Genomic DNA, 14,179 nt, shown 5'->3' with positions numbered 1-14,179 from the left:
ATTACAGGCATCCGTCACCAGGCCCAGCTAATTTTTATATTTTTAGTAGAGATGGTGTTTCACCATGTTGGTCAGGCTGGTATCAAACTCCTGACCTCAGGTGATCCATCTGGCTTGGCCTCCTAAAGTGCTGGGATTACAGTCATGAGTCACTGAGCCCGGCCCTAGAAATGCTAAATTTGAGCACAACCAAGCATTCAAGTTAGAAACATTAAATATTTGCCTCACAAAGAGTTGCTATTATTGAAACTCTTGGGATATGAGCATGGAAAGCAGAATGTACCACCTATACTTTTAAGCAAAAACAAACTGTCACATTCTGTGGATGGATTACAGACATGGCCTGATTTAGTACAGAAATGCCTGGGACCACTGTTTCAACAAGCTACAGCCACCATATCTTTTTGGGAGCTGGGCTACAGAGGTTATAGTATTACATTTAGAAAACACTCCACAGTGTGCTGGATTAACCCAGTGAACTGTGAACTAAAGCCCACTTCAGAGCTGTTTTATATGCTGTCCACTGACAGACATTTGTGTAAAAACAGCAATATGGCATTACTTCCCAAAAACCAGAGATTAAAACCTAAGTCATCTTTGGTGATAGTACCATATGTAGTTTACTGTTATTAAAATGAGTCTTATGTTGCTAGGTCTAGTAGTTTAACCAATTCCTATGGCAATCAATCAAACATTCTAAAACTCAGGATTTAAACACCTGAAGTGGGTTTACATATTTAAAAAGATACCATCATCTCACAGTACATACAGTGGATGATTATTCAGTTTAAATCAGACACCCCACGCAGAGGTGTGACAGCTCCTCACCATTTGTCCCCTTGTGCAAACAGTCGATGCCAAGAGCAGGGTTCATCTCCTTCACCTGTCTGGCTCGGACTTCGGTCATAGTCTGGATGGGATTCATGCCACTGTTTTCAGAGAGGGCCATGGGGATGACCTCCAGCGCGTCGGCAAACGCTCTCATGGCGTACTGTTCCAAGGTGGGGCACTGGAAAGGTGCAGAGGTATGGTAAGTGCACTTGGCAAAACAAACAACCCAGCAGCACCTTGAAAACACACTGTATCACATACTTGGAAAAGTCAGCTCACAAAGAATTTTAAGAATAGGCTGTCTCTATTTTTGTATCTATCAGAATATTGTCACTACAGAATATGGGCAGAGGGTATACATACATGAGCGATGTCTCAAAATACAACAGCTCTTACAACTTATCTTTAAGTTATAATACTAATTTAGAATTTCACATAACAGTAAAAGACCAGAGATTTATTATTTCAAGGATGAACTGGCTGAAAACAGCTGAGAAATGCTAGTTTATGGTAACCAGAATCTGAATACATGAACATGGGAATTAACTTAGATTAAAACACCTGTCACCTCAACACAGCTCACGATGCTTTCGTTCGTTTTGCGTCCAGCACCTCGTTGTTCTGCAGCCTCACAGCCTCCACTATCTGCGAGGCCCGAGTCTTTCACTAAGTCTGCACATATCCCTTACCTTATCCGCCTCTTGGCTAACTGCCAGGGCACAGGATATCTCAGCAGCCCCTCCTCCGTACACCACACGATTATCACGGATGAGGTTCCGGATGACACACAATGCATCGTGAAGGGATCGTTTCGCCTCCTCAATGATCTAAGGAAAACAGCTTTGCCTAAATTAATGTGATCAAGATCTATTCAATTTAGAGGCAAGTATCTGGCACCTTTTTAAAGACAGAGAGGCTGTGCTCTAATTAATTTAGATGGCCTCCACTATCAGATGATCTGTATCTTTCTAGCTTTCCTTCCTGTAACGTAGTTAATAAAATTCAAGAGGCAGAGGTGGCCAGTGACTCATTCTAGGATACACGGTTAAGCAAGAGTCAAAAACCGACAAACCTCACAAAGATTTATCACAATGTGCTACAACTCATTCTCAAAGAACAGAGGTCATCGATGCTTATTCACTTGGGTTCCCTTTTTCTACCTAAGGGACAGATGTAAGTCATCCTTGGGAATACCATATTGTAATTTGTTATTAAAATGAGTCTTATGTTGCTAGGACTAGCGGTTTAACCAACCCCTAAGGTAATTGTACCCAACATTCTAAAATCCAAGACTTGAATATTTAAACTGTGCTTAAGTATTTAAAAAGATATAAAAATCTCATCGCATGTATTGTATACTACAAGAGACAGCAGAAAGGCAAAGGTGCCTCGTGAAATTAACCATGATACATCATTGTTTGAGAAACATGATTATTTTTCTTAGGGTGACTGTGTCTCTGTTAAATATATACAGGCAAAAAAACCAGACCATGAAGCAAAATAAGCAATAGTATAGGACAAATAGTTGAATTCTCACCATTTTATTTCCTCCTCTAATAAAAATGGTTACAGCTCTGGAGTTCTTACACTGCTCAATGACCAGCATTTTATCCTTAGTTGTCCCAAATGAGATCTCCTGTACAAGACCAGCAAAGCCCAGCTTCTCGGCTGTGAGCTCTGAGAACCTGGGGACGATCCGACCTCCTGTAGCGATGGCAATCAGCTAATTGGGGTGGTCAGGGAGAACGACGAAGACAGTACTGGTGAAGTTAACTTTCAAAACTGGACACAAATCAGCAAAACCTGATCTAAGACCACCTTGTTCACTAGAATTGCTGCCCCACTTTGACCAAAACATCTTCAGTTCAACCCAAATCACCTTGTTAGGTAACAAGGCTTTTGAGGAGCTGGGCGTCTTGATCTGGGGCTTTGGTGCTGCCCGGATCTATCACCCTGCGCCCGTCCCCTAAGCTCATGCCCTCATCTCCCCTCTGCGCAGCCCTCCCTCTCTCTGGGAACCCAGCCTGCATGTTCCCTGCACTGTGCTGCAGTGAGAACCACTGAGGCAGCACTGCCTGGGACTGCCGTTAGTATCTGGATGAGACCAGGTCTTCCAGCCTTAGTAAGTCAACGATAGGGCCAAGTGAGACAACACAGGGAGAGAATTTCAAAATGCCAGGGAACACCAGAAACACACCGCGCTGTTATCCAAACAGTAACAAAGATTCCAGCGCTTTCCTCTCTCCCAGCTCACCCTCCCCTCATCTCCCAGCCTTGGTATGATGCAGTTATTTAAGGCAGGGCTATCAAAACACCCCTCAACACATAAGCTGAACCCCTACATCTCAAAGTCTCTTCATGTGGAGCAACCTACCTCAATTTCAGGTCCTCCTACCCAGCGAACCGCAGGCAAGTTGTTCTGAAGAAGTAAGTGATTTGCTTCATCATCAAAACCCCACTGACAAATTGCTAGGTTAGCACCAGTCTCTTTAATCTGGGAAAAGAAACACCGCAATTGTATTAAGAGAAAGTGGGTATTTATTCTTCGTTATGTTTGAAAAAAGGAGAGGCACAGCTGGGGGTAAGGCATGTGCACTTGAACACAAAACCAAAGGAAAGAGAAGGAAGGAAATAGGCAAGTGTCCACTTTTCTGTCAGTTCCAAATTCTAAATAGTGAGTATTTTATCAATGGGGATCACCTCATTGTTTAAAGATGCTTTAAAAACCACAAGCAGTAATTCATGCTGAATCCTATTGTTAAAGCGATGTGAAGTCAACAGAAATGTCAACAAAGCTAATACTCTTTCCAACCATGGGGAAAATGGCTAACAGCTCTGTCCTGTCACTAATACCTACGGAGTAGTTTCATCTGAGTATGTTTTAAACTAACAATGTTATGAACCACTTGCAACTTGCCCATCTCACCTGGATGGACAATCCTCAGTGGATCCACAGATATAAACTAAATCAGGCACCCACAGAGATGACCCTGCTTCCCATAAGAAGCACCCTCACCCGACCTGCAAAGGGCAAAATGACTTTTCCCAAACAGGAGGGCAACGATCCGGCTGGGACTGCCAGGCCATGCCCCACAACTCTCACCTACCTGTCTCCATCAGGCCTCCCAGACCACCTGCTACTGCCTGGCTCTCCCTCTCTTCCTTCCCTGACCCTCTGAACTCAGTCCAGAACAGCAGCCTCCTTACACAACCTCTCCGTCATAAGCCCTGAAAACCAGCCTGCACCTGCAACCCTCCTCAGATGGCAGCTGCTTTCCCTCTCACGTGCTCAAAACAGGAGAGGGGTCCTTCTTACTCCTCAGTCACCTACAACGTTCCTGTTTGGGTCCCTGCCTCTCATTCTGTAACATTTTTAGCATCTAGCCCCATCCCTTTCTCATTCTCAGCAACCTGCGCCTCACCAGCATGATCCAGTAACATCCCTGGCCTCTCAGTTTATCTCTGACCTGCCAGCGCAGCTGAGCCACCATTCTCATGACCACTGATGGCCTTTATGCATAAGCTCCTGCCAGCATGTTCCAATCCCTGAGGGTGGCTGTTCCTTGTAGAAGCCAACACGTTCCTGGCTCAACAGCATCCCCATCTGTCCTCAGCCTGGAATGCTCCTCCCCTAGGGGCGCTGCTCTCACTCAATGTTGGCCTCTCCTTACAGGTCACGTCTCTGACCAGTGTCTGTAAGGGAGCTGTACCCATCTTTCCCCTATTTGTGCCTCAAGAGCACGAGCTTGGCTTCATTCCCTGCTGTACCTTTAGTGCTTACAACAGAGCCTGGTATGTCGTAGGCACAAAGAACTGTATCATGAATGAGTAAGTACAATGACTTTCCCAAGAACAGACATGAAAATCGTCTCTAGTTGGTTTGCTATGATAAATAATGCTCTAGCCAACCATGTTCCTGTCTTCTTGAGTACCGGTGTTTTCAACTCCCAGGGACGCAGCCCCCAGAGAGGAGCTGGTAGGTCAGAGAGAAAGCACACCTATGCTAAGGTATTCATGAACCCAAACTAGACTTAACTGAGTGAAGAACTGGGATTACTCTAAGTGCATTCTGGTTTAACTCCAGTTACTCATTAACTCTTGTCTAAAAGGTATAGTCAGAAATCTTAAGGTAAGTTACATTAAAATTGTCCAGGAGAGCAAATATAGTATGTACAATTGAAAACATGGCTTTAGGTAACAGGGTCACTTCTTTCAGGACCCTGAACATACTACCTTTTGAGACAGAGTCTTGCTCTGTCACCCAGGCTGGAGTGTAATGGTGTCACCTCAGCTTGCTGCAACCTCTGCCTCCTGGGTTCAAGCAGTTCACCTTTCTCAGCCTCCTGAGTAGATGGGACTATAGGTGCCCGCCACCACGCCTGGCTAACTTTTTGCATTTTTAGTAGAGATGCGGTTTCACTGTGTTAGCCAGGATGGTCTCGACGATCTCATGATCAGCCTGCCTTGGCCTCCCAAAGTGCTGGGATTAGAGGCATAAGCCACCACACCCAGCCTGAACACACTACCATTTTAAGACAAAATCAGAATTCTTCCCTGTTTATGCCTTTCTATGTGATTTTTTTCCCGTGTATGTTTTAGAACTGAAGAAAGACTATATATATTTACTAACTAAACCTAACTAACTGTACCCTTTGGGAGTTTAAATTCCACTGAGGATGCTGGTAAGTCTTACTTGTTGAATCATCTCTTCAAATTTCTCCTTTTCATATTTCTGAAGGGCTTTATAATCTTCAACAGACGTCACATCCAGCTTATGCTTTGTTTTTGGTTTGGGTGGTTCAAATGGACATGTGAGAATTGCAATCTTAGCATCTTCCACTTTCTATGGGGAAACATGAAGACATTTTAATTGGTGGAATTAAGAGTTAACCAACAGCGCGAAGCTGTGAAATGCAATGGCTTACTTTCGGCATCTGTGGGTGACTGAAATCCTTGTCCACAATCACACCCTTAATCAGTTTAGTGTCCTCCAGCCTGCCGCCCACTTTGCCTTCTACTTTGATAAGCTCAAAGTCAACATCTCTCCGCTCCATATCTGCTACAGTGAGGACGGCATTCACAGCAATCTCAGCCATCTGTCGGTGACAACTGTTGACCCTGATGAAAACACCACAAAACAAACTTCACTGGTTTCACAACTACTACAAACAAAGCAGGCCAATGATACAATGTTACTCAAAGATATAAATCAAATGATGTTTTGAGTCTTCTAGAAGGGAATGCCATCTCAACCTGCATTTTCAACAGTCTGGGGCAGAGATTCTTAACCTGTGATCCATGAGCCCCAAACGGGACCATATACTTACATGGGAAAAAAATCATCTTTATTTTCGCTAACTCTGAAATTTACTACTGCCTTCCATTATGAATGTACTCAAGAAACCACGGTAGTCTGGCATGAACTAAGGTCTCAGAACGCACGACTTCTACAGAATACTGTTCCTATTTCACAAGTTCAGAACAGAACGAGAAAGGTAAGTAATCACTCAGGAAAAGTCAGTCTTATATCAATGAAGCGTAGCACTAATTGGGAGGTGAAAGGACTGGACAGGGCTGCTCACTTTCTAAGAATTCACCACAACATCCGTTACAGATGGAGGATGTTACCTTTTTGAAAGCTTTCAAACATGTGAATAGACTGCTAAATAAATTCATTTTAGAGTCAAGAAAAACAACTAGGGAAACCTAGCACTTGAAATAATGTCTGAAATTGTAGGTTATCTATAAAAGAGAACCATGAAAGTAAACGTTTTATCTTAAGTAGACTTAATACTTGCAAACAGAACAGGGAAAACTTATAAAGCAACAAGAAAATAGATTTGTACACTTGAAGTAATGATGTTGTCCTCCTTTCATGAGAAAATAGTGTCACACTTATGACAGAGGCTACCCGTACTCACTCTTGCCTAGGGAGCTAGTCTCTGCTGAGATCTGTGGTTAGAGGAGGACAGCAGGCACTGCTCAAGGCTTCTGCCTTAACACAGGCCTGGCTCAGGGGAAAAGGCAACAGAAGCAGACACTTTTCTTGCATTTTCTCTGACTACTCTGAGTTGAGAAGACCCCTCCTTCCTTTTTGCTAAAACCACCACAAGCACACAACTGAAAACCTCACTGACTTAATGTAATGCAATAAAGCAGTTTACACTGGATTTCTGTTATATTATGGCAACAGACCTCACGTCTTTGTCATGGTTCATCATCAGTGCACCTCTTGGTTGAGGTTGCCTAGAGTCTCCTTGGGGGAGAGCTGTGTCTCAGTGCCCAAAAGACCTGGCAGTAAGCCTGGCAAACAGGTAGTACGCAAACGCTGAGAACACCAGAGACAAGTCACTTTCAAGACTCTCTTTACTCAATTGTAATTTTGGATCGGCAATTTGCTGAATAAAAAAGGGAACCCACCCCAGTGGCTCCCCGGCAAAGAAATTATAGAAAGTGTTATGAAAATGCACATATCCTCCAGGTAGGACCCTTTCTAGTTTTTTTTTTTTTGGAGACAGGGTCTCTCGCTCTGTTGCTCAAACTGAAGTGCAGTGGCATGATCTTGGCTTGCTGAGACTCAACCTCTTACCTCAGCCTCTGGTGTGCACTATCATGCCTGGCTGGTTTTTTATGTTTTGTAGCAATGGGGTCCCACTATACTGCCCTGGCTGGTCTTGAATTCCTGAGCTCAAGCAGGCTACTGCTTTGGCCTCCTAAAAGTGCTGAGATTACAAGTATGAGCCACTGCACCCAGCCCTGACTGATTTTTAACACAATCTATTCTGCTAAATTAAAATAACTATATTTTGCAAATATTGTCAAGGGGATTTATGCATGAACTTAGAAATTCAGTTCTCAACTACAATACAAAATGCATGTATCTACATCTACATTAAAAACAAAGCAAAACCAAGTAATTGAAAGAAATGATCAAATCAACACAAATCCACCAGTGGTCATTTTGTGCTGCCTTTAAGAAATGGCAACCAAGCTGCCTCTACAAATGTGTAATCGTATCGTCTACTGAAACGTACACTTTGGAGCCCAGCGTGGTTTTTGCTGTCTGAATCAGGGGTTCGGTGTCCTTTATGTCAACAAGGACGCTATCACTGATCTTGTCCAGGTGTTCAATAGCAACGCGGGCAGCCTGCTCATAGCCATCAGCTATTCTGATTGGGTGAATGCCTCGGTCTAGCAATTGCTCCGCTTCTTCTAACAAGGCACCAGCCAGGACTGCAAACAAACCAGCAGACAATCAGTTTAGGAAAACAACAAAACTTCACTTTTAGTATAATCAGCACAAGTTAGATGCTGTCATGGAAAGAAAAAGCTTCCAGAATTAAGCTGGAAGTCATCTTACAGGCAGAAGCTATGTATTTTTAAAAGAAAGCCTCTTGTTTTCGTTCTAGTAGAGGTCTAATAGGACACGTGTCCCCTTATAGAGGAACATTCAACCCTCAGTGATGTAAACAATGTAACTAAAGAATATAATGTAAAAAGAACATTTTTCTAAGAGGTAAAAAGCTATTATGTTTCATGGGCCAAGGTCTATTCAGTGAAATTCATCCTGGGGATAGGACTAAAACATTTGTTTATTATTTATTCCCCCCACCCCCATGCTCCTTTCTCCTCATTTTAGGGTCACAAAGATGAATTCTGTTTAAATCTACCGCTCTCCAAGCGCACCGAGAACAGTGCCTGGCATACAATGGTATCCAATAAATATTTGCTGAATAAATGAATTCAAATTTTATCTGCAGAAAAGAACTTTACTGATATTTTGTCTTCAATTTCCCCAACTTTTTAAAGATTTCAAATCTACAGAAAACAAGGTACAATACTAAAATGAGTACCAGTTAACTTATTAACATTTTGCCACATTTTCTCTTCATGTACATACTGTTTCTGTTCACCTATTTGAGAATTAGTTGCAGAAACCATGACATGTCACTAATAAGTATTGAGGCATACAGCTGAGAATAAGGGTATTCTCCTACACGTATGCAATACAGCGGTCACGCTCAGGAAACTCAGCAGTGTAGTACATGATCCATAATCAAATTCCTCCACTTTTCCCAAACCTCCTTTACAGCTTAAAAGACAGACAAAATCAGCGTCCAATCAATGATTACAGATTTCTCCTTGCCTAACAATCCCCAGCCCTCTGTTCTTTTTTAACACTGTCGGTTTTGAAGGTCCCGGGCATTTGTTTTGTAGCGTGTTCTTCAACTTGGATTTGTCTGTCTCCTCAGGCTCTGATTCAGAGACAACAATCTCGGCAGGCATGCTAGCCCTGTGGTCTTAAATGACATCTCTTAAAACAGAAAGGAAGGAGGTTTTGTCTTTTCTTACCAACCACTCCTGTGGTTCCATCTCCAATTTCATCATCCTGAGACTTGGACAGCTCCACCATCAGCTTGGCAATCTGATGATCAACATCCATCATGCTTAAGATGGTGGCCCCGTCATTAGTTACAGTCACATCGCCATCCTTATCCACCATCATCTTATCAAGCCCTAAAAAGACAACATTTAGTAGGCTTTGGGCAAACAGCTGGTAACCAATATCACAAACTATAAAAAAAGACCTCCGGACCCAGCTCTTATCTAGGCAATTTATTATATGCAAATATTTCAACATACACAAAGTAATAGCTGCATGAAGGCATTTTGAGATTGGCTAACACAAATGGCAAAAAATTATGGAGCATCATTAAATACAGTATTAATCTCAAGACAACTATGATTTGGAAAATGCTAATAAAATTATATTAAATGTGTTAAAAAAAAAAAAAAGTCCGACCTAAAACTACACGCGATTATAACCATGTTTGAGAAACCTGAGATACACTACAAAATTTTGCCTGTGTTAAGGAAGTAAGATGCTGCCCTCAATACTCCACCTTTCTGTAGAGAGGTTTGTATTGACAGTTTTATGATTTAAATCTTTTGCTAAAAACATGGAATGGTGGACTCTTACCATTTGGTCCAAGTGATGTTCTCATTGTATTTGCTACAGCCTTTGCTGCCATTATATGAGACTAATGAAACAAACAGAAAAAGCAAACACTGTTACATACAATTTCAATGGTTAAAAGCACACATCTGATGATTAAAAATCACTTACGATTTAGTTTCTGTTTTCTAGAAGCTTCTACATTTAAGGGGCAACAGACAGGTCTAAGTATTGTAACATTTACAACTCCAGTTTTAATAAGCAATTCTTATATAAAAGAAAAAGAACTAAGTGCTTTGTATTATCTCACTGAATTTTCAACACATTAATGAGACAGATTCTTTTACCAGCTCATTTACAGCTGAGAACAGGGACAGTATGACCATGACCTTACACGCCTTGCAAGATCACTGTGCAACACAGTCCTCCCTGAGCATCCATGGGGAACTGGTTCCAGGAGCCCCTGAGGATACCAAAATTTACAGATGCTCAAGTCCCTTGCATTCAGGCTTCTGTATCTGTGGGTTCCACATCAGCAGATAAGAAGGGGCCTGTACTCATGAGAAACAGTCCAACTGTAAACATACAACACCTTACTGTCACACTATGATTTACTGGATTTACTGCAGAATTATAATCTTTTGAGCTGGGTGCGGTGGCTAGAACCTGTAACCCCACCTACTTGGGAGGCTGAGGCAGGATTGCTTGAGGCCAGGAGTTTGAGATCAGCCTGGGAAACATGATGAGACCCCGTTACAAAATAAAAAGAAAAAATGTTCTTGCTTTAAAAATCTTCCTCCACCCACCTGAAATCCCAATAATGATATTTATAGATCAAAGTTAGTGACTGGCTTTTTTTTTTTGAGACAGAGTCTTGCTCTGTTGCCCAGGCTGTAGTGCAGTGGCATGATCTTGGCTCACTGCAACCTCCACCTCCCAGGCTTAAGCAATGCTCCTGCCTCAGCCCCCCAGTAGCTGGGATTACAGGCACGCGCCATCACACCTGGCTCATTTTCTTTTCTTTTTTTTTTTTTTATGTTTTTAGTAGAGACAGGATTTTGCCATGTTGGCCAGGCTGGTCTTGAACTCCTGACCTCAGGTGATCCACCCGCCTTAGCCGCCCAAAGTGCTGGGATTACAGGCGTGAGCCACTGCGCCCGGCCTGCGACTGGCCCTCTTAAGGAAGGTGAAGTAGCTGTCAAAGTGATAATAAAAAAGTTACCTGTTTTTTTTTTTTTTCACATTTAGCTACCAAATTGAGTGAAATTATTATTATTATTATTTTTTTAGGAGAAAGCAAGAGGCAGAAAGAAAAGGATGTAAATAATTTGGCAAATAGGAGAGATCCCGAAATCCTGATATATATCTTGCTCTACTGCACGGTAAAGTGGAAAAAACCTTTTCCTTCCTTCTGCTAGTTCTGTGTGTTTCCAGAGGGAAGAGTCTAAACATCAAGCCGTAATACATATTATGGACAAAACAGAATTATGCTGGCTGGCCTGGAAACTTAGCCTGCTCTGTTTTAGGTTATACGGTTTTAGAATATGATTCCTTCCTAAGCCAACTAATGCCTGCACTTTTTTTTTTATTTGAGACAGAGTCCTGCTCTGTCACCCAGGCTGGAGTGCAGTGGCACAATCTTGGCTCACTGCAACCTCCGCCTCCCAGGTTCCAGCGATTCTTCTGCCTCAGCCTCCTAAGCAGCTGGGATTACAGGTGCATGCCACCACCCCCGGCTAATTTTTGTATTTTTAGTAGAGATGGGGTTTCACCATGTTGGTCAGGCCGGTCTCCAACTCCTGATCCTGTGATCCACCCACCTCAGCCTCCCAAAGTGCTGGGATTACAGGCCTGAGCCACCGCGCCTGGTCAATGCCTACATTTTTAAGGCGAAATATTATACAGTTAAGTGTAAAACAACTAAAGAATCTCAGCAAAATACATATTACCTTTAAGGCTCTAAATGACCAGAGAAAAAGAACCGTGACCATTACCATCCAAACGTTCAAGTCATGGCCCATACATTTCTTTCACTGTTGCCTTCAATTTCCATATATTTTAGTTCCTCAAGTTAGCTGGACGTTTTATGAGGTCAGGGAGCAAGTGTATATCCCTAAACTGCTGAGCCTCAACACTCAAAGGATGCCTACACACAGCATCCAAAGAGATTTAAACACCCACGTTACCGTCCAAATGAGCTCCCACAGCAAAGAACGATCTGACCTCGAATGTCAATAATGTCAAGCTTGAGAATGCTGCTCTAGACCACTGGCTTTGACTCCAAGAGGTGGCCTTGAACCATGGTGCTGATCTTTGCTTGCAATTGCTCTTTAGAACAATTTCTCAACTGCTCTGGGCCCAGGTCCCCAGTTTTGGAAAAATAACTATGTCAGAGTGTGAGACTTCTGGGCACAAATGCATGCAGTTAGAACAAAATGGCTGATGCAAAACAACCTATAGCTTTAGTTACGTTGTTATACTGCGTATGTGTACTGGATGTTACTTTCCCTGCAGGTCCCTGTAAGTGAAAAATAAAATAGGATACGTAATACAAGTAGCTTGAAACATTTTTCTTTCTAGAAAGGAAACAAATACTGAGTGCCTGCCATGGATCACCCACTGTGCAGCCCCTCTAAGTCACTCCATTGAATATCACTGTCAAGTCTTCAGCGTTATGGAGGCGTATCACCTCCACTGGAAAAGGAGGTTCCGAGAGGTTGTGTAACTTACACTAAGTCAAACAAAGAGTCCATGGGGGAACTGTATTGTTTCTAACTTTGTGTAAGTAAACCTCCAAGACATTAAGTGAACAGGGACACCTGAGACCTGGTTGAATGGTCTATGAACAGGGACACCTGAGACCTGGCCGAATGGCCTATTACGAATTCACTTTATAACAAACCCTGAAGGTCCTCTCGGAGTGTCCCTTCCTCTACATTTTCTGTCAACGTCTGGTGCTCAGATGACCCTTTCTTACCTGCACCCCTGCCCTGGCTTCTTTAACCCCTTTGGTCTTCATACCCTTCGGTCCATCTCAAGCGTTGCTGCCTGAAGCGCAGCTCTACTTAAATTCTGCTCAAAACCCACTCAGTGGCTCCCCTTCTTTCCCAAGGATGACGTCGTATTTTCCATTCTGGGCATTCAATAGCTTCAGTGCTCCATTAAAACTGGATGGCTCTTCCACTCTACAACGGGCCATGCGCATTCTTGCCCAAGCCTTTACTTCTACGTTTCCTCTCCCTAGAATGCTCTTATCCCTGATCTAACGCTGTCCTCCAGCACCACGCTTATCAGAACTCTCTCCATAGCTGTCCTCCTCACCGCACACAGCCTTGCATTACGATTTTGTGCGTCCGTTTTTTCACTCTTCGCTATTTTTCCTCAAGGGTGGGCAAAAAAGCACTCAGAAATGAAATACCCTGTAAGTGACCACATCTTTACGAGTGACAAAGAAAACGGAAGGGCCGTTGCGGGAGGACCAGCGGAGGGTTAAGCAGCAGCGCCTTAACCAACAGGTGACGGAGCATCTCCCCGGCGCCTTCCCACGGCAGCGCAGTCCCACGCGGCCCTCAGGCTGCAGGGGCCGGGCAGGGAGGCGGTCCCGCTTCGCTCCCGCGGGCGACCGGACTGAGCGGCCCCGCCCAGCTCCGAAGGGCGCTGGCGGCCCAGCCTAGTGGCCCCCACATTCCGAGCCCAGGATTACGAGCTAGCCTCTCCCGAGCTCAGTGAGCCGGGTGCGCGGCCGGAGACCGCCGGGAGACGGAGATTCTCGACCTTTCCGGGGAGCACATGGCACAGCGACTCCTAAGCTCGCGCAGGCGCAGAGCCACGGCCTCGGCCGCCTCCCCTCAGCCCACCGCGAGCAGGTCCCTGTGCCATTACCTTAAGGGCCTCAAGTCCCATAAGACGGGACTTGCGGTCCTGATCCTTGATGATGAGAAAAGGGCGCCCATATTCATCGAAGGCGAGGGTCCCCATAGACGCCATTGTGGAGCAGCCGGAGTTACTTTACCCCAACCGGCGGAGACCGCTACGGAAGCGAGAACGCACTTTTCTCTCGCGGGAGGACCCAAAAGCTTGCGCACGCGCAGCACAAGACGCGCGGGACTTATATTTTAACTGAGACTAATTTCACACCAGACAGTATCTTCTGGAATCGGCGGCCTTCGGGAACTTCTATTATCCAGGAAGCCGTGGGGGGAGGTTTGAAGACACTTAGTGGAAATGTTAGGACACACAAGTCAAGAGCAGATTGAATTTGTCAGTTTTTAAAATTTTACCATTGAGAGTTTCTGATAGTGGGTACCAAGGAGGAATTCATTGACTTAAAGCATTATGTCTTCATTTCTTCCAACTCCGGCTCCGAGAAGATGGTAGGACCCATTTCCTTCC

General features: G+C 43.9%; 1 protein-coding gene across 2 annotated transcripts in view; it reads right to left on the bottom strand.

The window, feature by feature from the left end:
* Positions 1-14,175, bottom strand: part of CCT5 (chaperonin containing TCP1, subunit 5 (epsilon)) — a 16,481-nt gene extending 2,306 nt beyond the window's left edge. Inside the window, exons 1-10 of one of the 2 annotated variants that reach the window (XM_011940971.1) lie at positions 13,670-14,175; positions 9,812-9,872; positions 9,184-9,348; positions 7,866-8,064; positions 5,757-5,949; positions 5,525-5,674; positions 3,206-3,325; positions 2,369-2,554; positions 1,521-1,658; positions 829-1,009 (exon numbers count right to left, since the gene is read on the bottom strand). In XM_011940971.1, the coding sequence (XP_011796361.1) occupies positions 829-1,009; positions 1,521-1,658; positions 2,369-2,554; positions 3,206-3,325; positions 5,525-5,674; positions 5,757-5,949; positions 7,866-8,064; positions 9,184-9,348; positions 9,812-9,872; positions 13,670-13,774 (1,498 nt within the window). In that variant the 5' untranslated portion in view covers positions 13,775-14,175. The remainder of the gene's footprint in view (positions 1-828; positions 1,010-1,520; positions 1,659-2,368; positions 2,555-3,205; positions 3,326-5,524; positions 5,675-5,756; positions 5,950-7,865; positions 8,065-9,183; positions 9,349-9,811; positions 9,873-13,669) is intronic. The other variant, XM_011940972.1, reaches the window with a different exon arrangement.
* Between the last annotated feature and the right edge of the window lie 4 nt (positions 14,176-14,179).

This window comes from Colobus angolensis, unplaced genomic scaffold, assembly GCF_000951035.1.
Source record: "Colobus angolensis palliatus isolate OR3802 unplaced genomic scaffold, Cang.pa_1.0 Scaffold196, whole genome shotgun sequence".
Classification (NCBI taxonomy): domain Eukaryota; kingdom Metazoa; phylum Chordata; class Mammalia; order Primates; family Cercopithecidae; genus Colobus; species Colobus angolensis.
This window is presented reverse-complemented; position numbering and strand designations above follow the sequence as displayed.